Source organism: Numenius arquata, chromosome 3 (assembly GCF_964106895.1).
Source record: "Numenius arquata chromosome 3, bNumArq3.hap1.1, whole genome shotgun sequence".
NCBI classification, from domain to species: domain Eukaryota; kingdom Metazoa; phylum Chordata; class Aves; order Charadriiformes; family Scolopacidae; genus Numenius; species Numenius arquata.
The window spans coordinates 35,042,419-35,067,069 of NC_133578.1; the positions used below are offsets into that span (position 1 = coordinate 35,042,419).

The 24,651-nt window shown below is 37.1% G+C and overlaps 1 protein-coding gene across 2 annotated transcripts in view; it reads left to right on the forward strand.

Moving 5' to 3' along the window:
- Positions 1–499: 499 nt before the first annotated feature.
- HIBCH (3-hydroxyisobutyryl-CoA hydrolase) overlaps positions 500–24,651 on the forward strand; it is a 46,412-nt gene continuing 22,260 nt past the window's right edge. Inside the window, exons 1-8 of one of the 2 annotated variants that reach the window (XM_074145422.1) lie at positions 500–574; positions 1,255–1,323; positions 1,518–1,560; positions 2,319–2,459; positions 5,009–5,093; positions 5,992–6,072; positions 8,181–8,233; positions 22,760–22,838. In XM_074145422.1, the coding sequence (XP_074001523.1) occupies positions 2,322–2,459; positions 5,009–5,093; positions 5,992–6,072; positions 8,181–8,233; positions 22,760–22,838 (436 nt within the window). In that variant the 5' untranslated portion in view covers positions 500–574; positions 1,255–1,323; positions 1,518–1,560; positions 2,319–2,321. The remainder of the gene's footprint in view (positions 575–1,254; positions 1,324–1,517; positions 1,561–2,318; positions 2,460–5,008; positions 5,094–5,991; positions 6,073–8,180; positions 8,234–22,759; positions 22,839–24,651) is intronic. The other variant, XM_074145421.1, reaches the window with a different exon arrangement.

Consider the following 24,651-nt stretch of genomic DNA (forward strand, 5'->3'; position numbering starts at 1 on the left):
GTTCGGCTCTGAAGGGTAATTTAGCCACAGGGCTTCTTCTCCGCCGTGGGCAGCAGCCACCCTGCTTTGCGCTATTGCTACATACGGCATCGCCTGCTTCACCGACAAGAGGAACGGCCTCACCTCATGTCCTCACACCTGATCCCGGGCCGGGGAGCAGCCCAAATCCTGTCAAGGTAAGGAAAAACCTTCATATAACAACAGAACAAGGGGCCTAGCTGCCTCCTACCTCTGACAGTCCATATGCTGACTGGAAAAGGGCTATTTAAGGGGGGCGCGGGTAGACCGCCCGCCTCCGGGTCCCCTTCCCGCTCTCCCTCCCGCCCTCACGTACATGAGGGCGGGAGGGAGAGCGGGAAGGGGACCCAGAGGCGGGCGAGCGGCCACCCGCCCCTCAGTGCCACCTGCTTACCACAGAAAGAGCGAAAACAGCTCTGAGGGGAACGGAGCCCGTCCCCCGCGCTTCCTTCGCCCCCGCGCATGCGCCCTACCCCGCCGTACCCTTTACCTCATGACGGCGATCGGCCGCGCCGCCTGCCGACATGGCGGCCCGGGTGCTGAGGCCGCTGCCCAGGTAACGGGAAAGCGGTGGTGCTGGCCGCCCTGAGGCGCGGAGAAGCTCCCCCGCCCCGTCACGCCTGAGGGGGTTTAAATGGCGGCGGGCCGGCGGTGCCTTGCGGCAGGGAGCGATGGGCCGGGAAGGCCTCTAGCGCTGCGGATTGGTAACTCCCTGAAGCGCTATAAAAATATAATTTAGGCCGAGATGAGCCAGGCCTGGGTTAACTTTCACATTGTAAAACGAGCGTGTACGTCAAAACTAGGGTCGGACGCCAGGAGTTTTGTGCTTTTAAGTAACTGAAAGATACAAGCGGCGCGTTAACATTGGTGCGAGGCTGGTGTCCGAAATCCAGCAAATGCCCTTCTTAACTGTGTCCCTCAATATAATACAAGGGCAATTAACATGTAACCTCCTCATTGCTTAAGTAATGTGTTTCACGGAGTGGGTATCTGTTGTCAGCAACAGAAACACAAGCCATGTTCAAGCTGTTTAAACCCAACCTACGCGTGCAAACACGAGGAGGTGAGGGCAGGTGTGGTGTGATGGAGGCTTTGGAAATGCGCAGGTTTTTAACAAGACCGTTTTTAAAACACTGCTAGTATTTAAACATCTGGAAAAGGGCTATAAATCTCTAAAAGACATACACAGCGAAGCATAAAACATGTCCCCCAAACTCTTTGTCTTATTATTTCCAGGTTCATCTTCTAACTTGAACACATCGAAAACATTAGTAGTTGGCACTGGTATCTGCTACCTATTTACTAGTAAGCAAAGAAGTTTCCAACTGTTTTGATACCGAAATTGTACTCTAATTTTACTTGATTTTGAAAAGGAGAATGTAAAACAATTGTGTTCAGAAATGTTTCTGACAAAGCTTTGCTTAACTCAGCAGTCATATATTTGCGGATTGTGTAGCTGGTTTGTGGTTTTAGCTATCTTTTTAATATTTCTTTTTCAGGCTGAAGCCATTCAACAGGCTGCAAGTAATATTACAACATTTGGTAAGAACAGCTCTTGTTTAACTGAGTTGGAAGCTTTTAGGACTCTTAACCTCCCTGACACAGCACATCCAACTTTTAATGTGTCTGCTCACAATGGTTATGAATGCCATAATTTATTGCTCAGACATAATGTCGTCCACATCTTTGAGTACTTTGTTACAAGTTTCTATTATAGTGTAAATTCAATCTTAATTATTTTGGCCTTATCTGTTTTTACAGTTAGTTTTTAAGTTAGCTTCTCTGTATTCGTTACGTATCATTCAACTGCAAGTTTGAAATCAATTGTCAAAATAATTTAGTTATTGGTTCTCTACTGTTAAAAGTTACTTACAGACAAAGCAATGTGTATGTTTGGTTTTGCAGTGTCAAACTGCCGGTAGGGACACATGGAACTCTCATTGTTGTAATTGTTGCAGGTATTTTCAAAACGTCAGTCTTAAAGAACCATGTTTTTGTTTTGTGAGTTTTTTTAATGAACTCAAATGTCGTTGTCAAAGACTGTGTGGCTCAAAAACTTGTCTGAGGTTTATTACTCTGAAAGACTCAAACATAAAGTGGTTTCAAAAGAACTGTTTAGGAAATGCAAATAATTCTTGAAGTACAGTGGGAAAGCCTTAGCATACAATTCTGAAATGCATGATTTATGATCTTAAATAGTGCATTTCGAGAATATATTTCCATAAACACTCTTGTAAGCATGTTACTCAAAGTATCTAACTGATTACATTCGCTTTATTTATTTGTTTTTGCATGTACAGAAGATGTCTAAACATACAGATTCGACAGCTGAAGTGTTGTTGGAAAAGAGAGGAGGTGCAGGAATAATAACTTTGAATAGGCCCAAGGCTCTCAATGCACTAAATCTTTCTATGATCCGACAAATTTATCCACAAATAAAGGTTAGTAGCTCTGCTTCTACCCATCCAGTATACATTCGTTATCCAAAACCAATTTTAAAATTCAGTCTAACACTTCTTAGTGTACTGATTTGAAGAATGAAAGTCTGTATGTGTGCATTGGCCAGTGAGCTCAGATTTATAGGATGGGAAAGAACAGACAGTTTCAAGTAAGTTAGAGAAGACAAGAGAAACAAGCTGTCAGACAAAGTTAAATTTCGCATCTGGATAGATAAGAGACACCCATATTAGAAGTAGAACTGAACTAAGAGCAAGCAGTGTTTATATGTTCCTTTTGGCAACACCCAGCTGGTCAGTCAGCATGCATGAATCCTAGGCTATGAAGTGGTGCTGCCTCTTGATTGGGTGCATGTTTTGGGGGGAGGCTGCATGGCTGAAATAAAAGATACAAATCATTATGAAGCAAGGTGCTGTGACTGTCATTCCTTAAAGAACTTCTTTATGGTTTTACAGGTGCTGTTTCTACAAGCCAGTGAAGTAATGTGAAATTTTAAGCATGCAAACGGTCTTTTTAAATTTAATGATATTATTTATCATATGCCCAGTCAAACTTATTAGATAACAGTGTTTGTTGGATAGTTGCTCACCTTTTGGTATTTTGGTAGGCAGTTGTGTTGCAAATTTATGCATTCTTTGAAGAACATTGAAAGAAATAAATATTAGATCTGTAGTGCTGACTACTGAGCTTTATTTGAAGCACAACCTTGGAAGGTGGCATAATTTTAAGTACTGTTGCCAGTATACAGAAATGTCTTGTCTCTCTTACCTGGGTACACCTACTTGAATAAGGGATATATAAGTGTAGTTTAAGGTTGGGGGGGGGGGGGGGCCGCACGGGGCACCTGTAAAAGGGATCTTTTTCTCAATACAATTGCGCCACTGCTGAAGTCTTGCACCGTCATGTTTAATTAAAAAAGCAAAACCAAACTAAAATGACAGTCTTTGTACCTAACAAGACATCAAGCATCGACTGGATCAAATCAATTTGTGCACAGATTAGCATTGACTGCAGTCATTTTGACAAAATCTATCAACAATTCAGTGATTCAACAATCTCGGTGGATTGAGAACTGGCTGTGTGACAGGACCCAAAGGGTAATGGTTAATGGAACAGGTTCAAGCTGGAGGCCTGTAACCAGTGGTGTCCCCCAGGGGTCAATACTTGGTCCAGTCCTGTTCAACATATTCATCAATGACCTGGACGAGGGGACAGAGTGTATCCTCAGCAAGTTTGCTGATGATACCAAGTTGGGTGGGGTGGCTGACACCCCGGAGGGCCGTGCTGCCATCCAGAGAGACCTAGACAGGCTGGAGAGCTGGGCAAGGAAGAACCTCATGAGGTTCAACAGGGAAAAGTGTAGGGTCCTGCACCTGGGTAAGAAGGTCAGGCACCAATACAGGTTAGGTGTGGACCTGCTGGAGACAAGCTCCAAAGAGAAAGATCTGGGAGTCCTGGTAGACAGCAAAATGACAATGAGCAAGCAATGTGCTCTTGTGGCCAGGAAGGCCAACGGAATCCTGGGCTGCATAGGGAAGAGTGTGGCTAGTAGGTCGAGGGAAGTCATTCTCCCCCTCTACTCTGCACTGGTGAGGCCACAACTGGAATACTGCATCCAGTTCTGGGCTCCCCAATTCAAGAGGGATAGGGAAGTACTGGAAAGAGTCCAGCGAAGGGCAACAAAGATGATTAAGGGATTGGAGCATCTCCCTTATGAAGAAAGGCTAAGAGAGCTGGGACTCTTTAGTCTGGAGAAGAGAAGGCTGAGGGGAGACCTTATTAATGCCTATAAGTATCTCAAGGGTGGGTTGAAGGAGGAGGGAGCCAGACTCTTTTCAGTGGTTCCCAGTGACAGGATGAGGGGCAACGGGCACAAGTTGGAACATAGGAGGTTCCACTCGAATATGAGAAAGAATTTCTTCATGGTGAGGGTGACAGAGCCCTGGAACAGGCTGCCCAGGGAGGTTGTGGAGTCCCCTTCTTTGGAGATTTTCAAGACCCGCCTGGATGCAGTCCTGAGTAGCATTCTCTAAGCAATCCTGCTTCAGCAGGGGAGTTGGACTAGATGATCTATATGGTCCCTTCCAACTCTAAAAAAATTCAGTGAAATTCAGTGAAATTCAAAAGCAGTTTTCCTTGCCATGCGTCTTAGGTTTACACAGCTTTCATGATTTGGCCTGAAACATTGTTATTGTATCGTCCATATTCCCATCTTCTGCCCCAGTGTTGTGTTTGCATTGAGATTTATGTCCAGCAGTGTTTCAGGGAGTGCTGCCTTTCTTCAGAAATTGAGAGCTCCGCATAGACATTTTTCTGAAATACATAAGGCAGCTCTGCTGATCTCTGATGTCAAGGTTGAATAGGACACAGAAGTGGCAGAAAGACATTTAGCTTTCAAGCTTCAGTTTTAACTATTTTAAGTATGGTTTGATTTGCTTTTTCAAAAAGTAAAATAAGAATTACAGAGAGTATACAGAGAAAGCATTTCTTGCAGAGAATTTAATCTTATGTGGAAATATTTACTTCTTTTTAGACTTGGGAGAAAGATCCTGAAACTTTTCTAATAATTATAAAGGGAACTGGAGAAAAAGCTTTTTGTGCTGGGGGTGACATCAGAGGTAAGGACTATAGTCACTTAAACATTTGAAATATTTTGGCCAGTTACTATTTTTTATTGATTTACTTTATTTACTGTGAGTCAGGTAAACGAAGGCTTGCTACACAACAGTAAGAGAGATTACTTGTGCTGAGTTCTTATCACACCTTGATGTCCAGAAGCTATTTAAGTTATTTGTCCAGAGATAGCTGTCAGGACATTGTATAAAAGAGTAAAAATTGGGTTTTAGTAACTGGTAATAGCAGCTGGTCATTCCTGAGACGAGTAGGTTCTTGTCTCTACCTTTTTCTTCCCAGATTTTCATTAGTGATGGATTCTGTACAAGAAATTGGACAGATCCTATTAGGTAGCTCTGTTACTGGTGGATAATTTGTGCCTGATGTTTGAGATGGCTAGATACAGAGCTGACGATCATGATCAATGTATCTGTGATTATTTTGTAACTATAAACTGTAAGAAATCTTCAAACTGTGAAAATTAGCAGCTGTTTTAAATTTTAGGTAAACAAGCAGCATGGGTTATTGTTAAATTATGTCCTACTCTAATTGGCTTCTCATTTTTAGTATTCAGAGTCTTCAGTATAATCAGTTTTTAGTGAATGTTCTATATATTGATACAAAATATCACAATCAAGACTACCAGACATTAAGAGGGGTTGCACAGCATAGAAAATGACCTGCATTCTTACAAGTATGTGACAGAGTCTCCAGCTTAATAGAATTGACTCACATTTGAGACTTTGTGTTCATATTTAAGTTTGAGCAAATTTTCTCAAATAAAATAAAGCAGGATTAAGTTGCTGTTTCATTGCTGTAGGAGAAAAACTTACCATGATATTTTTTTTTTACTTACATTTTCTGTTAAACTTAGTTATCTTTAGAATTTTTATTTCTCTTAAGCCATCACAGATGCAGGAAAAATTGGAGATAGACTGGCACAAGATTTCTTCAGAGAAGAATATATGCTGAACAATGCCATCGGTATGTTTAATAGCAAATTCTGAAGCAGTACAGTTTTCCTAATAGTGGCTTTGAGTGTGAGTTTACTTTTTATATTTGCTAATCTATAAAAGACTGTGATAACATAATAGAAGTAGTTTTTTTTTTTTTTTACCAAGTTCAATACCGGTAGTGTAGCATCTCATTTTTATAACTTGCATGCAGAATTTGTTTCTTTTGTTGAAGCTATGATGATAGCTACCTTATCCCATCCCATTGTTCTGGGTAGTTATATTTCTGCTATGGTTGAATTAAGTCTTAGATGTAGGCAGTGTAGTTCTGCACTAAATACCATTGATCTACTTCAAAGAAGACCCGAGAAAAATAGGTGCGTGGAAAATCATTAATATTCAGTCAGAAAGCAGAAGATCAAATTATATTAAAGGTTTCCATTTAAATAAACTGCATAAATGAATACTTAATCTAGGATTTAACTGCCTTAGTTCACTGCAAAGAACCTAGAAGTTTGTGGTCTTAAAATAACTAACAGCAAAAGCACTGGGTAAGGTTTACTGGGGTAAAGGATATTAATTCTTCAGGGTAAAAGTCAACAGTTGAGTGTTTGGTGAGAAGAAACTCCTCCAAACATACTTTAATTGAATACAGTTTGAGTTTTTAAACATCGTATCCAGTGTTAGCCATTACAGGAGGAGAGGTGAACGTGTTGCATATCAGTTTAGGTTGACAGAAGAGCATGGAGTTATTAGAGTAACGGTAATTTCTGAAAAGTTGTTTTTACTTCATTTGACAGAATTTCCAGGTTTTGCATGTTTGTCATGTACCTTCCTTGCCTTCATCAAGAAAAATATTTTAAGTTTCATGTATTTGGGGGGGGAAAAAAAAAAAAAAAGTATTACCATGGCAGTTGGACTAGATGATAGTTGTAAGTCCCTTCTAACTAACCTATCCAAATATTGCAAGGGCACATATTTTAAAACTTTGGGTTTTTTTTAAAATAATTAGGGTGTTCTATGTCTATAATGCAAGTAATTATGAAACCTAGATTTTTGATAACTTTGGTATGAGTGTATTCCTTTAAGACTGAGATTTCTGCCAAAAAGATTTATTTATGTCTTACACTTTACATCTTAAAAATACACAGGGGAGCTGCTTTCACAGCATTTGCTATTGGAGAAGCATGCTTCTATAGAATTTAGTCAAAGACTAGCATATAGAGCCCTAAGCATTAGCCTATATGTTCATGTAAGAACAAAGTTAAAAATGCAATTCTGTTATATTTTCTAACTACTAATTTGGAGGATTGAACTGCCTTTTAAAATAGTACTTTTTTAAAAACAAGGATCTATAGTTGCTGCAGAAAAGCTAAGCAACGTGGTTGCAGTAAATACCCATATCAGCAATCTGAGTGAACTTTAAATTTCACCTGAAAACAGTGACTACGAGGCAGCCATTTCATTCACAGTGAAGTTCTGAATCTGTCCATGTATGGTAATGGAAAGCATCAGGTCTTTAGCTTTATGCCTCCTCAAGGCCCAACAGATAAAGCTGATAGATAAAACTGTGGTACTTTAGGACATTATCACCTCGACCTGTCTGTGCCACGTTCAGGGTTGTAATATGCAACAGACTTGGCAAGACAGAACATGTTTGCATTGCAGTAGTTTATAGTCACATTTTGGCTGAAACCTACCAATGCATCTGTCTGTGTAGTAAAGCACTGGAGTGCCAGTGCACACTCGGTGCTGTTAATCCAGGCTGTGAGATGGGCTGAAAGGGAGACTGTTGTGTCCCATCTTCCTACAAAGCTATGGCTTTGTGGCTGTGGCTAAATTGTCAGGTACTCACACAGCAAACAAACTAACATTTGACAGTTGTATAATGTTCTCTTACAACACTCAGAATGCAGTAAGTCAGTAACTGGTGTTTCTTTTCATTGCTTAAGAATTACATTAAGTAGCTTCATTATAAGCTGATATTTTACTTTATATGTTTAATTTACCATTTACTTTCTGTTGCTCTTGCTTAAGTAAAGACATGGGGAAATGTGTCATGTATACAGCTAGTCACAAATCCGCTCTTTTGAAATTTTTTTTTTTTTTTTTTTTTTTTTTTTTTTACATTTCTTACAGGCACTTGCAAGAAGCCGTATGTGGCACTTATTGATGGTATTACAATGGGGGGGGTAAGTTAAGTACCTTGGTATGATATCTGATATAGTTCATTTTAAAGCAACATAATATTCTGTACTTGTGTTGAATAAAGTGCGCACATGACATTTCAAACATTTCAATTCAAGAACAAGCATCGTAATCTGAACCTCTTGTCTCTTGCCCGTCAGGGTAGATTGCTGCTCGTCTAGTGCTTCTGCTGTTCTTTGATAGCTAGTGCAACTGCCTTCTCTGAGGATCTGGAAATTGTGTTGAGAAAAAGAGCAAAATCCTGTCACTGTAGGAAACACCCATCACAAAAGTTTTCAGAATACTGAAGCGTGAGTTTGTACATCATATAAGAGCTGAGAAGAATTTTCCACTGAAAATATATTAAAAATTAGAACTATATAAAAATACAATTAAAGGACAACTCTTTGAAAAATTGGAAAAGTACCATTCTAAGCTGTACTTTAACAGGTATTTATGAGTTCTGTATTTTTGCAACAAATAATCTGGAAATACATCTACTTTCTCACTTCCGCAGTACTTCCAAAACATGAGTGATAAGATCCCGATTCCCCCGCCGTATGGCCTCACCTTATTACTAAAGCAACATAGAGAAGACTCCATCACATTGCTAGTTATACTCAGTGCTATTAACGCTTTCAGTAATTGCTGGCTTTAGACACCATGAGTAGGTAGTTCAAAAGGGCAATACCATGCTTTTCTACATGTTGAATGCTGTTCTGTTCAGTTTGACATCTGTTGGATATATTTGCACCATAGCAGGAAGTAGAATACAGTAGTCTTAAGTTATTTTGAACAGTGAGTTTGACAATGAAGTCTGTCTGCCATATTGTCACTTAGATATATATTGTTTTCTTTCACTTCAGTATGATACAGGTGTACAGTCTATTTAAATTAAGTTTGTCAAAGACAGGGTGCAAGTGGAACACTACACGGTTCATCACCTGTCATGACTCTTCCCTTTCCATCTTTCCTTACACATTTAGTTTTGTCTGTTTTGGTTTTGGTCTTTTCAGCTTGGGATCTAAACATGCAATAGCTCTCTTCCCTTTTGCTTCTCTGCTACCAAGCCCCAAAGACCTAAGCTAGATAGCCATTTCCTCCCCCCAGTCCTAGTATGCATAAATTATTTCCAGCATAAAGACTAGTCCCCTTGTCTTGCAGCTCTTCTTGCAGAAAAAGTTTTTTATTGAGCGTAGGAGACCTGAAGATTTGTGGATAAGAGATAGGGAAGAATGGGATAGACTCCATTTATTTTATGGAGTTTTGAATACTAGCACGGATAGCTATGACAGAGAAAAACTGCCCAGCAGCCAGTGTCTTTTTAGAGGTTCTATAGATTGCTCATTACAGTTGTGGCCTAAGCAGAAATAGAATTTTGTCCTTTGAAAGGAAAGTATTTTTTTTGACTGAAAAGAGCATAATGGAGTCAGATGATCCTGCATTACTAAGACTTTTTATTTCAAAGAGCTTTTAAAAGACAGCAGTTAGTCTGAAACTTAGTTGGATACCCGAATTTTAGTATAGGCTACCCAAATTTCAGTGGGACCTGGCCAGAGTTTAGCTGCCATTAGAGTTTGAATGACAACTTACTTGCTTATCCTGAATTTGACGATACTAGTAACAGTTATCTTCATTTGGCAGTAGGGGACTAGATTTAGATTGAGGAGGTATGCAACCTAATTTAGCAGAACAAGCAGGTAAGTCTCAACTTCCAGACTACTTTTAAACTGATGGTTGGTTTGTTTGTTTTTAAACATTGAGTGCTATTTAATTTGCAATTCCTGTGAGGTTGTGGAGTCCCCTTCTTTGGAGATTTTCGAGACCTGCCTGGATGCAGTCCTGAGTAACATGCTCTGACATGCTCTGGGCAATCCTGCTTCGGCAGGGGAGTTGAACTAGATGATCTTTATGGTCCCTTCCAACTCTAACAATTCAGTGAAATTGTTTATACAGCTGCATTTTACTCCGAGATAATGTCCTTCCTACAGGAGTACATGTTTTCATCAGCATACTTCCACCCTCTCCCCCCTCCACCACCACTGGCAGTACATGGAAGTATCTACTGATAATTTAATAATGGAGGTCAGCAGTAGTATTTCTCAACACTGATTAATTTTTGTGTATGTGTTTTGTGTAGTCTTCTATGCTTTTTCTTTCAACCACTTCCTCCGCCTGTAAGATTTGGTTTGATTCCTCTAAATGGATTAATGCTCACATAGGGAGAGGGCATTAGCTCCCGTCTTTCCTCCACCCTCTTCTCTCACCATTTTCAGCACTGGGAGCCCCATCACAACTTACCTTAACCAAACTTAAGACTTGCAGCAGCTATTTCCTCCTGTGGTACAAGTAGGTTCGCTGCAGTGGGATTTTATAGATTAAAACCTCTACAACAGTCCTTGAACGTGTCATGGCTATACTGTGATCTCACTCAGCTTGCTGTACGAAGTACTCTGTCCTACTATAATTACCCAGTAGAACTGCATTTGTATGAAGGAGTTCTTCTGCTCATGGTATAATTAAATGCTTTGTTTTAAATCACTCCAGTGCTGGGTTCTGTGTTTTTAACACAATCAAGTCATATTTCATGTTTCATATGCTCAAGATCTGGCTATCTTAGTCCCTACAAGTCAGTGGGATCTAGAAACATTTGTCACTTACAAAATACAGTAAATACCTTTAAAAATTTTTAGATTCAAGCCCTTGGCTTTAGAAGCAAGTGGTTTTAGCTTGGGCTTAAAAATCAAGGGACACCTCTTAAACACTGCCATTTCACTATAAACCATTTATCTATGAATGAAAATGCAAGCAAGTCAATCTCAACCTTGCTCAAAAAAGCAGCACTATGCACATGGGGTGCTCTGTTGTTCTAATTTAAAATAAATTTAAAATCACTCAAGTATATTAGAAACCCAGTTATTATGTGCTTAGGTAGTAAAATTTGCTAGTTATGCGCAGTTATCATAGATTTGTGTTGGTAAAACTTGGAATTGTATAAAAAAATTAACTGTTTCCTCTTCAGCATTGTTGGCTAGACGCTGGTAGGTGGCTTTCTTGAGAGCTTAATTAGCCAACAGATGGGGCTGTGGAGCTTGTTTTCTGCATCTTGTCTCTACTGTAGTTAATCAAAAATTGATATTCAGTATAATTGTATCTTTTAATCTTTTTTTTTACTTATTCAGAGCAGTAAGGTCAAGTGACAAGTATGTTTGATGAAGCAATGACTGCATTTTACTTAAAAAATAGTGAAACAAGTTATAAATACCACATTTACTGCTAAATGGCATACACTGTTGAAGGGAACACTGGACATGTACTCTCATGTTACTAAAAACTACTATTCAGATTATTTTAGTTGACTTCTATCCATAGATTTTTATTTTCTCAAAATGAAATACCTGAACAGCAGACAAGAAATGCAGAGTATTTAGATTTTTTATTTTTTAATATTACTGTCTGTAAGTGAGACCATATGTTTGGGCTTCTTGATTCTAGAGAAGTCCCAATCTTTTCTTGAGTTCTTTGGAGATGAACAGAAGTCTGTTTTATAAGCTCAGTCTAAATCTATGGTTTTAAATAGGGCTTTGGCACAAAATCTGTTATTGTGCTAGATACTCTAACAGACTAAAAGGATTAATAAAAATGTATTTTAAACTGGTTTCAGAGCCAAACAAAGTACACTAGACAGCTTTGAGAGGTGGCATTTTGGCTGATTTGTCTTGGAATTCAAGGTGAATATTTGACAGCAAAAAAAAAAAGCGGGGGGGAGGAATACAGGGCATACACTGGAAGTTAATGTGGTCCAAGTTGCTGGACTAACTTTATATAAAGCATACTTAAAACTTCAGTGGCATATTGCCAAAGCAGAAGTACATCATTTTCTGGAGGAAAAGCCACTGTTTTTGGTTAAGGGAGGAATCTGCGACTGTGTTTACAAAGTACCCTCTTCCTTAGTAGCATATTCTAGAGTATGCATGATTTAGAAACTTCCTGAGCTAGGCTTTATTTTGGAACCATGGTGCTAAATAACCATCAGTAATCACAGTCACTTCTCTATTCATCTAGTGTTCATCTACATCTTACATGGAGTATCTTTAAGGTGACTATTACAGAGTGGAATTTTTTTAAAGAACTCTTTGAGTCTGTTAGTCACTTGGGTAGTAATGTCAAATATGTTGAGCTTTAGACTATACAGAAATATAGAGCTGAGAGGAGTCTTGGGATTACTCTTTTGCACTCAAGGCAGGGTTAAAAATAGTTAAATGATTGCAGATTTTCACCTGATACATTCAGAATTCTCTGACAGCAGGAATTCTATTTTTTTTCTAGATTTCCTGCTTTAGTGCTTAGTTATTCTTTCAAGGTAAGATTCCCTAATGTCTAATTTAAGTCTTTAGTATGTATAATCAATATATTCCTGTCTCAGTCACAGCTCTCTAAGAGCATTTTGAGATACTCACATTCCTTGCTGCTAGCTATATCTCTTTAATAGGGATAAGGATAGTAATTCAGCCTTTACTATAGTTAAGTCTCTTGGTCTTCTTGCAATCCTCTGGAATCTCTCCAATTTGTGTACTTTACAGTTCATTACCAGAGACCAGACAATATTTCAGCTGGAGGATTCATCAACACCAAGTAGAGCAGAATAATTATCCTCCATACATCACAGAGATACTCTGTCACAAAGAGTCCATGTAAATAGCAGCTTCTCAAAGCATCAGGTGCTAGGGGACCACCACTTTGGTTATTCTTAAAGCCATTATTCTTACCTCCTTGCATAACAAACTTCCATCCCAGTGCATGTCTTTATCACTTACCTTTTACCAATTTTTAAATCTTCTTCCTTGAACAGAACTGGTGTGTCGAAGAGTCAGTCTCATGGAGCTATCCTTTTCCTCAAAAACTACAAAGGAAAAAAAAAATAGTATTCATTTTCTCCTTCAGGAAACCCAAGCACTGTATTGGCTGGCATTGCCTTTTATAGCTCACAGCATCAATCTGATTAGGCTTCCCAGGTGGACTGAATCTAGGCTGAGTGGGTACACTTTGGCCCTTTGGTGCCTGCTGGTAGAGACTTGGCTGTAGCAGGATACCTTAAGTAGTTCTTTTTGCAACAGCATTGCGTTATTATTTGTATTAAGTTCATAGTTGCTATAAACCCCTGAAAAATGTCTAGGTGCTTGTTCCATAGAAAACGTAACTGTAATCTCTGCGTACACTAGAAATGTAGTATCTAGCAAATGCTTTCCAACAGCTAAATTAATATGATGTTTTCTTGACAATGTTGTTAGAGGCTTGCTACAGGTACCATGGGGATTCTGTCAATATAGTTACAAATGTCTAAACTTACACTTCAGCAGGATTTGGTCAACAGTTCTTATTACATTACTATTTCTTATCAAGTAAATTGGTAGTGATGTCATAAGCAGTTTGTGTGTTACACATTTTAGTCAACAGAATTCCAGTACACAAAGGAGCTGGAGTTGAGCAATAGCTGTCCTTATCTTGTGCCATTTTTATCCAGATTATGTGGCTGTAACTCTTTAGGAATGTTCCTTTCACTACCAACATATATGTAAAATTTCTGGCATACATTTGCAAATAACATTTTTTCCTTGCTTCTTCCAAAATGGAATTACTTGGTTTTTTGATTGCCTGATGTTCTGTAGTCAGGACCAAAGCAGCATAAGGAAAAACATACCTTTGTTACTGCTGCAGATAAAAACCAAAATTCTTTATTCCCAGGCTTCTCGAGTTAGCCTCTGAGTTACAGCTGGCTGGATTGCAGCAGTAGGTAGGGAGGAAGGAAAGGGGGGAAACATCACAAAGATCCAGTGGCCCACAGTCTGAATCTGCCCACTCCCAAAACCAGTTCCCAGTGATGTAAAAGTAGGAGAGAAGAGTCTGCCTTTGCTCTCTGTGCCATTTGTGGGTGTGGATGTCTATGCAGACAGTCTTTCCTTCTGAGCAAGTTGCCTGGCATTTCTGTCTATCTTTTCTTGCAGACTAGTGAAACAAAATCATTGTAAACATCACACCTGATGTTTGCCTGTTCTTTTCCATAAAAAATACTTAAATAAACATTGCGATCCTGTATCTAAAACCAAAGTTAAAATCTTGTATATCACTGAATATTGGCATTTCAGTGTGTTTAGCTGAAGTGACTGAAAGAGGAGGGTGGGAAGTGTAAAGACAACAGACTGCTTTACTTCACCATGATCTCACTTGAACTATGAGCTATTAATAAAGAATCTGCAGAAAAAGAAGCCAGACAAATATGATGCAATAATTGCAGCTGCTACGTAAATGTTTAACTTCGTTAGGTGTCTTCTGATATTCCTCAGGCATATGAAATACAGTGGGGGGTAGAAACTCCCCTTTTTCCTCCACATTATAATATATCTCCCCATCTGTTTTTATTTATTTGCTTTCAGGATGTATTCATATAAGTTGTGTGCATATAGTTTTTTTACAGAGGTGTAGATAGCAGCATTTGAGACTAGCATTCAAAAACTAGGAAACATTAGAATTAACCATATCTAAAATCTCATATTTTTTGCCCACTTGTGACACAATTTTTATTTAGAGGAGTGGGTATTCATGAAGTGCACAGGTGGATATTACTCATAGAACAAACAGCTATTCATTTGTTGTTTAATGTGTGGTGCAAATTTTATTGCAAACTATAGAAATTATGCTTATTAGTTATTAATATACATACATATCACATGCTTTGGGTGACTAATGTCAGCATATAAAAGTTCATGAAAAATTATTATTTTACATAGCACAGCACTTCTATACTGCAATAGGCATTATTAACCCTTTTAACCCTTTTTATTAGCGAGTAAACTGGAACTTAGAAATGTCAGTGCTTCTTGAGACTTCTCCTGATTCTTCTTTTTCTTCCTTTTTATAAATACATCATGCCTCTTGTCAGTCATCGTGCTCTGAAACTTGAACATCTTTGGTTTGTTTTAATTTATGCTCTAAAATCTGCCCTGAAGTAAAAGTAATTGTCATACTAAATCTAGATAAGCTGCTTTCCAAATCTCTCTTCCTTTCCCTCTCTCCCCCCTCCCTCATGGATGTGTACCACACAGAAGCTTGCGTTCTGTTTTGTTGCTAATGCTTCAAAGCTAAAGGCAGCTTTTACTGTAAAACAGAATGCAGATTTTGCAAATAGTTACTTCTTGCACTTTTAAACAAAGCTCTGTGAGGTCGACTTGTGTACCACTTAGCTTTTGTAGTATCTGATGTTGAAAACAATGCCGAGACAATACTAAGAAAGGATTCACTCTTTACTGATATTATAGTATATTCACCATCTGGCACGTTGGTCTGCCTGCTAAGCTCCTGCATGTGATCCTAGGGACAAATGGCGCACTTCATTTTGTAGCTAGTCGGACTATAGTATCAGCAGCTCTTGACATCAACAAAAAATAACCATTGAACGTTCAACGATGTACACGTGATGTTACTCCCCAAAGGGCTTATCATAAAGCACTGTCTTGAAAACAAGTATTTTAAATTTTGGGTCAGTACTGGGACAGCAAGTAAAACTCCTCTCCCCTCCCTCTCCCTACTCTACAATGACTTGTTTAATGTACACTATGAAAAAGAATGTGGATGCCACTATTTTACACCCAGAAAAGAAAGGCAGACTTCCTGAATGTACGTTGTACAGCTGTTAGTATTATACAGCTGCACTGCACTTAGTATTTTAGAATTACAGAATAAGTGTTTGCATTCCTGCATAATGTAATGACATGTAGATCACATCATAGAGCAATCATCACTTGTCTACTCTGGGACTAAAGTTTTAACCTGTATTTTCTAGATTATTATATTTTTTTTGCAACCTGTGTATGTTTAAAGGAGCTTTTATTTGTGGTTTCATGGAATGCTTTTCCTACCTCTGCGCTGTTGACTGTCATTGCAGAGATTTTTGTGGGCTTCTGCACAGATTTGCTTTTTCCATTTAACACCAGACTCTCTCTTGCTAAAGTTCCACTATTTTCTGTAGTTCTACGCCTTCATGTAGATGCTTAGTCTCATATTGAGAGTTATCTCATTATTTCCCTCTCCTTCCCTTTATTATAGATCAAGGAAAAAAAGTTCTGAAGAGAATTATCTTTGCCTGCTTCTCCATCCTTTCATATTTCTGCTATTTTTTCTCATTTCCAGACTAATTTGAATGCTTATTTTCTCCTTGAGTTAGTTTTAATCTGTCTTACATTTTCTAAGCTCTTTTTCCTGAGAAAAAGTGCTTAGAACATCATTACAAAATCCCCTCAATTCACTCCTGTCATCCCAAATAACTGTGCCCCTGTTTAAAGAAAGTTATGTTGCATGTGCCTGTCTTTAAGAACAAGAAGTGTTTTAAGATAAAACCTAAAAAGCTTAGTTATGTGTTGATGCAAGTTGCTGAAGTGGGTTCCCTGCAGACATTAAGATGTGATGAGTTGGAGATACAGATTTCTTGTAGTAGCTACATTTTTAGCTGATACAGAGGGACAAAGGCACAGAGCTTGTCTTCCAGAATTTTAGAAATAATAAAAAAAACACACTATCTGTTTCTGAATATACGTGGCCATTTATGTGCAGGGAAACACTGGGGAATAACACTGGGGAAAAAAGAATGCTTTCAAATTTCACACTAGAAAAAGTTTCACTGGCTAGTAATTAATTACTTTTGCTATAGGCTTTTCAGATCTACATCTTCTTACATCTTCTCTTTTCTTTCTGTTGCAGCAGAAGTCTTGTATCCATAAAGAGTTCTGCTTCCTCTGACATGAAAGAGTGTTTTTTAACAGACATAGCTGACTGTTGATGCCAGGAGGTTTTGTAGGCTTATTAAATGTAAGTCTTAGAAAGTAATACACAGTAGCGAAAAAGAAACAAAGAAAACATTCTTAATTCTGGAAAGAAGTTATTTCAGAAAATTCTGAGTAATCAGAAAGAATTCTTGGTAGAAGTTTTTGTTTGCATCATGGTTGTCGAGCTGCAGTGTCTGTAGGCCAGACTGGACCATGAGACCAAACTGTTTAACCTGTTGCTTTTTGCCTTGGAGGAGCCAACACACGTGGAAAGGGAGGCCATGGAACTGCAGGCACTCAATTCCTGCTGCAGAGGCACATGTTTAACTGCTACCGTGGCTTCTGTATGGTCTGCCATGTGGAATCACAACACTGGTGTGGATGCTCACCATCAGAAGACCAGATCAGTCCCTGCAGATTACGCAGGGGAAAAAATGTGGCTGTTGCAGATAACTACCCTAATAAAAAAAGTTTGAGATCATTGATAAGTTTTGTGTGGTAGTAGAAAAACAAAAACAGGGCTTTTAAAAATTCAATCTAAGTTCTATTGATAAAGGACACTCATTGTAGCAGCATTGGTGCACAGAATGGCCTCTGTATTTTTTTCCCCAAGTTTCACTGTAAGAAGAACCTGCCCTACATGATTACTATTAATGTAGTTGGATCAAATCTGTTTAAATAATTAGGAGTCAGGAGAACAGGACTGAAACATCAGCTACTATTACAGATAATCTATCTCCAGTCAGCTCGTTGTGCTTCTGTGTGTCTGTAGGAATTTGGACTGAGAATAGCTAATACATAATCAGTGTGTGGAAATTAATATTTTATATTTAAATTATATTACATTAATATTTTATCTTTTAAAATACCACACTAAATGATTCACAAGTTCACAAAAAGCACCGTTTTTAATGATATTTTTTAAATACTTGTATAGACTTGATTTATATGTTGTCAACCAAAGAAAGTGATATTCTTAGTCCAGATTGATCTGTTATGCTGCGTTGCTCTGGTTCACTAAGTCAACTTGTCTGTTAGTATTTAGAGATAAAAATGGATTATACTCTTTGGAGTGGTCCATAACATCAATGATGAACGAAGATTCATTTTGATTCAGTTTAGGATTTGCTGCGTCTGGATGCAGGGGATATTGCTTTTACATCACTGATTTTTGATCCAACATAGCTATAAGCTCCTGATGCATCCTGAATCAATTCCCCTCGCTTACTTTGCCGTCTAAGGCTTTTGCAAACATTTTTGCTGCACCTCAGCTAGTTTTACACATCCGTATTCAGATATATTTGCTCTTTGTTGTGTTATCCTCAGTTTGTTTGTTGATTGCCACATTTCTGTTGTGGTTCTAGCCCAACCAGGAACTGTATTCACATGCAATTAAAAATGAGTGTAATCATTGGATGTGGACTGTTACAACAGGACTGTCACTGCAGACCATGCTAATATTGGTGTTACCATAAAATTGTTTGCTTCAACAACTAAAAATTCTTTATCAGCCTAGTGAAGATGAAACAAGCAACATTCCTGAAGGCCTTTTCTGTTTGTATTTCTTTTACTCCGTTGCTTATGCTTCCTAGGCAGTGACTCCTTTACAGTCTGAGTTAGGTTATTAGTAAATAGACAAGTAAATAGACAAGTGTGATCTACTTTTCTGTATGTGAACAGATGTTTATGTATGTCATTCAGGAAGGACATATTTATTTTGCTCTGTATGGTTCTCTGTTGTGGCCCTCAATTTCTTAATAACTTCCCTAGATGTGATGTGTTTTTCGATTTACTAATATGGGTCATTCTCAATATAAGATAATACAGCCTTCCAGCTACAACTTAACATTTAAGATTTATAGTAGCTGTATTCTGTTTCTTCATCTATCAGTACTTTGCACCTTGTTTTTCATTAACATAGAAAAATACTTTTAATAAGGTTCTGTATTCATCATGAGACAAAAATGGAAATCAATGATAAATGTTCTATAAACAGTCACATAATTACTTTTGAAGTATGGCATTCAGTAGGAAATCGTGTATGGGAAGAAAAATTCAGATACTCTACTGGCTCTTTCAGAAGCTTGTTGAGGAATTCAGACTGAACTGCCTATAATATTATGTGCCTCCTTGAGGTGCACCGAGTCTAATAGTCGAGTTGTAACACCCTGTTTTTAAGATTAATATTTTAGCATCCATGTAGTAATAATTTGTAATTTATAGAAATTATATTAAATAAATATTATATTAAATATATAATTTATATAATTTAATAAAAATTATATTAAATATAATTAATATTAAATAAATCTGTAATTTGTAACCAAACACCTTCATAGCCAGTCTGTCTCCAGTAGTACATTGTCAGACCACCATTTCTACTCTTATCTATGTTTTTCATTAATTCATGTATAAACCCTACTGAAGATTGTTTAGACGGATTGCTTGTTAATTTCTTAACTCCTTAACTTCTATTCTCATTCTTTAAGTAGCCTTTACAAAATTCAAACATTCATCTGTAAGTGGAAAAAAAAAATCATGCCAGTATTAAGATAAAGTATCTGGATTAAAAAACAAGCCTGATTCACCATAGGAATCTATCATCTTGGAAAAGTCTGAAGGAAGACATTAGCTTTAAAATATATTTTAAAATCATGAAAGGTAGGACAATGACAGTGCAGGATTTAGTGTATTTTAGTAAAGACATTATAGCATCAAGACTTGTATGTGGGACTGGAACTATTCAGTGAAGTGAACACAACCCAAGTGCAGATAATTTAATAGTGTGAAGGGCCTCCTGGGTGGGACTCTAGCTGTGTAAGATTTCAGTTAAATTTAAAAAAAAAATAATTACAAAATACAGAAATGGAGGAGGAGGAATGCTTTTAGACTTCTGACTGGAAGAGTTTGTTCTTAATACTGTTAAACTAATAAGCATCTATCCTCTGTATTAGATGGAGAAGGTTAAACACGCAGAGTGGATGTGTTAAAATAACCATTTGGGAAGTTGCAAATAAACATACAAAAGCATATGATCATCAGTTTAATAAATTACTGAGTTTTTACCCTCAAAGGCATTAACTCATTTTTATCTCCTGATTTTATTTTAATGTTGGATTATTTAGAAATGATCTTCAAAGAAGTAAGGACATATTTGCACTGTTTTCTTTATAAAGGATAAGAAGCAAATACAGTTTTAGTCTTTTAAATATGCATCTGAAATTATGCTCTTATCTATACTATGAAACTGGAAGGCTATCTAGAAACCAAATCCAGTTACGGCTCAAGCACTCCAGAAAGTGAAATCTGATTTAATTACTTCTTTCAAAAGAAAATTACCTCTTTCAACTTATTATTATTAAAACTCTACAGTTATTTTTGTCACTGTAAAAATGAACAGGCTTGGAAGAGAAACTCTCTTCATGGGGTTCACGCTCTAGTCTTTCTTAATTAATACTGAAGCTGAAAATCTAAGTCCTTATGCAAACTTCTGATTGTCTATAAAATATGCCAGAAAAAATGCTTTATGATAGACAGTATTTGTATTCTTAGATATGCGATTAGAAAAAATTAATTTTAGCATTAGAAAGAGCAAAATGGGCATTGTTTTTTTTATTTCATTATCTTTATAAAAAGGTCATTATTGCTGAACATGCATAAAAATAACAGCAGGCTTTACCAAATGCGCTGAAAATATGCTGTTATGATATTAAAAAATAGTTGGAACTGAAGAAGTCACATTTCCATTTCATTTACAAGTTCTAGAGCTGTTTTAGGAGTGAAGATAGCTTTACACGTAGCTTTTGCCCTTGCTGCTGCTCAGGTAAGATCTACAGCCTCTGACCAGCCCTCAGGTGAAAGGGCTGAAGGACAGATAAGGGATTATACCCTCTGCAGATAAGATTCAGATATTTGCTCAAGTCCCATTTGCCTCCTTGAAACAGCAGTACTTTATGTGTATAGATTTTGCTTAGTCTCTGGGTATAAAATCAAGTAGGATAATCAGTTACCTTAAGTGTGCATTTCTCAGGATATTAGACTGGAATCTTAAAAGCTTCATACATATATATTAAAATCCAAGACTGACAGATACTCATTTTACAGAAAAAAACCCTTGAAGATCTTTGCAAATTTGGTCATGTATCACCCTAATGGAATAAGCAGTGACAATTAATTTGTTGCTTGGCAGAGCTGTAAGAGAGGCCAGGGAAGAATGCATGAGAATGTGTGAGGACATGCATGCAATTTCTATTAAATTGAGATAACTTTTTGAAATTTTAATGTAAACCCCACCCAAAAATCTTTGTAGATAAGCAAAATGAAAAGATGTTCTGCTATCTTCTGCTCTTTCCTTAAAAGCCTATCAAATATGTCAATGCTGGTCCAAGCAAGTATCACCCAATTAATCTGACTGTTTTTGATGGAAAGTATGAAATATTGTGAAGACAGGTAGCCTTAGCTGGGTAAAGTGCCATTTTTCTAGTATCTAAAGAATTAGAAATGTTACTCAAAAATCTATTACATCTTCATTAGACACTGACTTCTTTTGACCAATGATATTTAACGTATCTTAGTTTTAATAGAAAAATTGAATGGATAGAAAGACTAAGCAAAGGGAAATTTAACATTGAGGAAAGGAAATAAGCTGAAGCAGTGGAAAGGAAGAGAGAGAAAGTATTTGTATGAAGAAACTTCTTTTGAAATGTTCAGTGGAGTGTTTTGTCTCCAGGTAGTATCTAACACATTTCTGTTGACATGTATCCTGTAGATAAGCTTTGAGAAGTGAGACTCCCATTACTCATATGGTGTGGTTGTGCCCAGTGATCCAAATATTCTTGGATTACTTCAAATATTATTACTAAATAACTGTAACTTTGTCAGATAACCATTTTTCTTGAAATTTGTCAGTTTGCCTCTGAGCATTTATCTAAATTAAATTAATTTTGTGTGAACTGAAAATGCATATTTTTATTGGGCCTTGCTGCTGCTCGCTGCTGAAATCAGAAAATATTTGATAGACAACACCAGGAGCTCTTCTGCTCTTGAGGGAAGCATCTCATCAGGAAGGACTGCTAGAGAAGAGGGCTACATACTTATAAATGTGAATTCTATTTATGACTTGGAGAACAAAAGACCCCAGGTTAAATAAGTGAGTTTATAATCACATAGTTTGAATTTTTATTAATAATGTCAAGGGCTTTTCCTGCTTAAAATGTTTCTGTATTGATAAAGTAGGTAATTATCACATTATAAGAATAGTTAATTATTATTTCTTTTAAAAGTATTAGAACTACAACTTTGTGCAATTCGTGTATATTCCAAAAGTATTGGCATTTTTTTGTTGGTGGTTTGAAGTATGTGCAAAAATTATAGATGGGATAACATTAGCAAAAGGATGTCAACTCCCTGAGTAGTCTAATGGAGAAAATGTGGTCACTTGTTTCTGTTGCTGTCACTTGTGGGCTTTTGAAGTTAATCTGCGTATGACTCATCAATCTTTTAAAGTATAGTATGTTATTTCAGCCAAATCTTGAAGGTAATATGATACTTTATTGGTTTATGAACTGCCTTTTAATATTTTGTTGAGATGTGCATAAATCTAATATTATTTACTTGTAGAGCAAAGTGACAGGTGCTTTACTTAGCATTATGGTTATGATTATTTTACCAGTAATTTTATAACTCTGTCTTTTGCTTGTGCTACATGCATAGGGAGTTGGCCTCTCAGTTCATGGACATTTCCGAGTTGCTACAGAAAAGACACTTTTTGCAATGCCAGAAACAGCAATAGGTAAGTATTTTAACAGATAATTATTGTTTAAAGTTTCACTGTTTGTGATTGTGATTGTGATTGTGATTGTAATTGTAATTAGGATGAAATGTCTTTGGCTGAAAGCAATAGCAGTAATGAAATAATTTTTAAAAGGAATTGGAGATGACCGTATAAGGAAAATATTTTCTATTAAATTAATAACAATTTACCTGTATTCTGGGAATTTGATCATTGAGGTTTTTAACTTGGGGTTTACTGTCTAGACTGACACAAAGACTGTCAGGATACAGTTTTTTAAAAAATGGATCTGAGGAACTAGGTCTTTACTACAGATGTAGGCAGATAAAGTATGAAGAGCCCAGTGGAAGTACGTCAGCTTTACATTTGGAACTCAGTATGAGTCAAACTGGCTGTTCTACAAGCTGATCTGCAATGTTAATGAGACAAATTTTGAAATTCCAGCTTTTCTTGTAGATTATTAATGCAGACCCATTACGGTTGTGTACAGGTTGTGTAAAGGTCAGATCAAAGTATCTTTTTTTGTTGTTTTTTTTATTTATATAGCAACATGTACCTTGTGCTTTCTAATGTTTGATCCTACAGCTTCTTTGTCAGCTCTGAGGTGTACAAAAGAAAATGTTGTGTCTCAGAGCTACATGAAGATGGTGGTAGGATTCAAGAAGAGTCAGTCAGATTAAAGTGACCCCTCCTGTGAAATCATTCACATTTCCCTTCAAGAAGATCCTGGCCCCAACAGGGTATCCACATTATTGTCTGGCATATATACTCCATCAATGCTTTCATCAATGTCCAGGTCCCTTCTCTCTGCTTATCAAGAGTGTTTAAGAAGAATGCTTAAAACCTATAACCTATCCTGTGTTTCTCTCCTGCAAAATTACCAGTTTCTGCATCTTTCCAAGGAAATGCAGCTGACTGATGGTTGCAGTTGTTCTTATCTTTATATCCTTAAGCGGGAGAATGAGGCTGGTCTGTAATATATGCCCCTTTTGAAAACATTTATTCAGAATAAAGAACCTTATCTGGTGGTTAAACGGTTTAAATGGCACCAAACATGGTGCTATTAGGTTCAATCTTAGTTTCACTTCAAAGAATTAGTTGTAAGAAGTAGTCACCATTATTTTCTTAAAAGAATTTCCAAACAGTTACATAATGTTAAAACTAAGAAATAATGTAAAAAAAAATATATATCAGGACTAAGTTCTGAAACGATAATAAAAGTTATAAGCTTGTGCTTTTGTTGATGATAGTTAAAGTACAACAGTGTCATTACAACTAAAGTTAAAATACACACTTAGCTAATGACTGGATTTTTAACCAGTGGTGCCCTGGTTAGTAGTGCTTAAAAGGTCTAGCATTCTTCATATTATGAAAGGATGTCTTACACATACTATCTATTGTTTACTGCTATCTGGCCTTTATGAAACATTTCACAAGACTTATTCTGAAATTCTTAAAATATTAAATGAGCTGTGAGTGTCAAGTCAAATAAAACATAATAAATCCCTCAACTATAAACAAGCTGACTATCATTTTAACTCCTGAAAAAATATTAGAGCAATTCCTGCTAGCTGATAAATGTCATGTAATTTTTCTGAACAAATAAGTTTGGAAGGAGAAAAACAAAAACTATTGCAGCCCTCCAAATATTTTTCTCTGCTGAAGGAAAACTGAGTAAACTAAATAGCTCAAGCATTAATACAACATGAATTTGCTAAACTCCTGAAGTTCATAATCAGTTGTTGTACAAGAAAACTATTTGAAGGAAACATTTATTTTTTAAAAAACTAAACAGGGAGGTTCTTTGGCATGT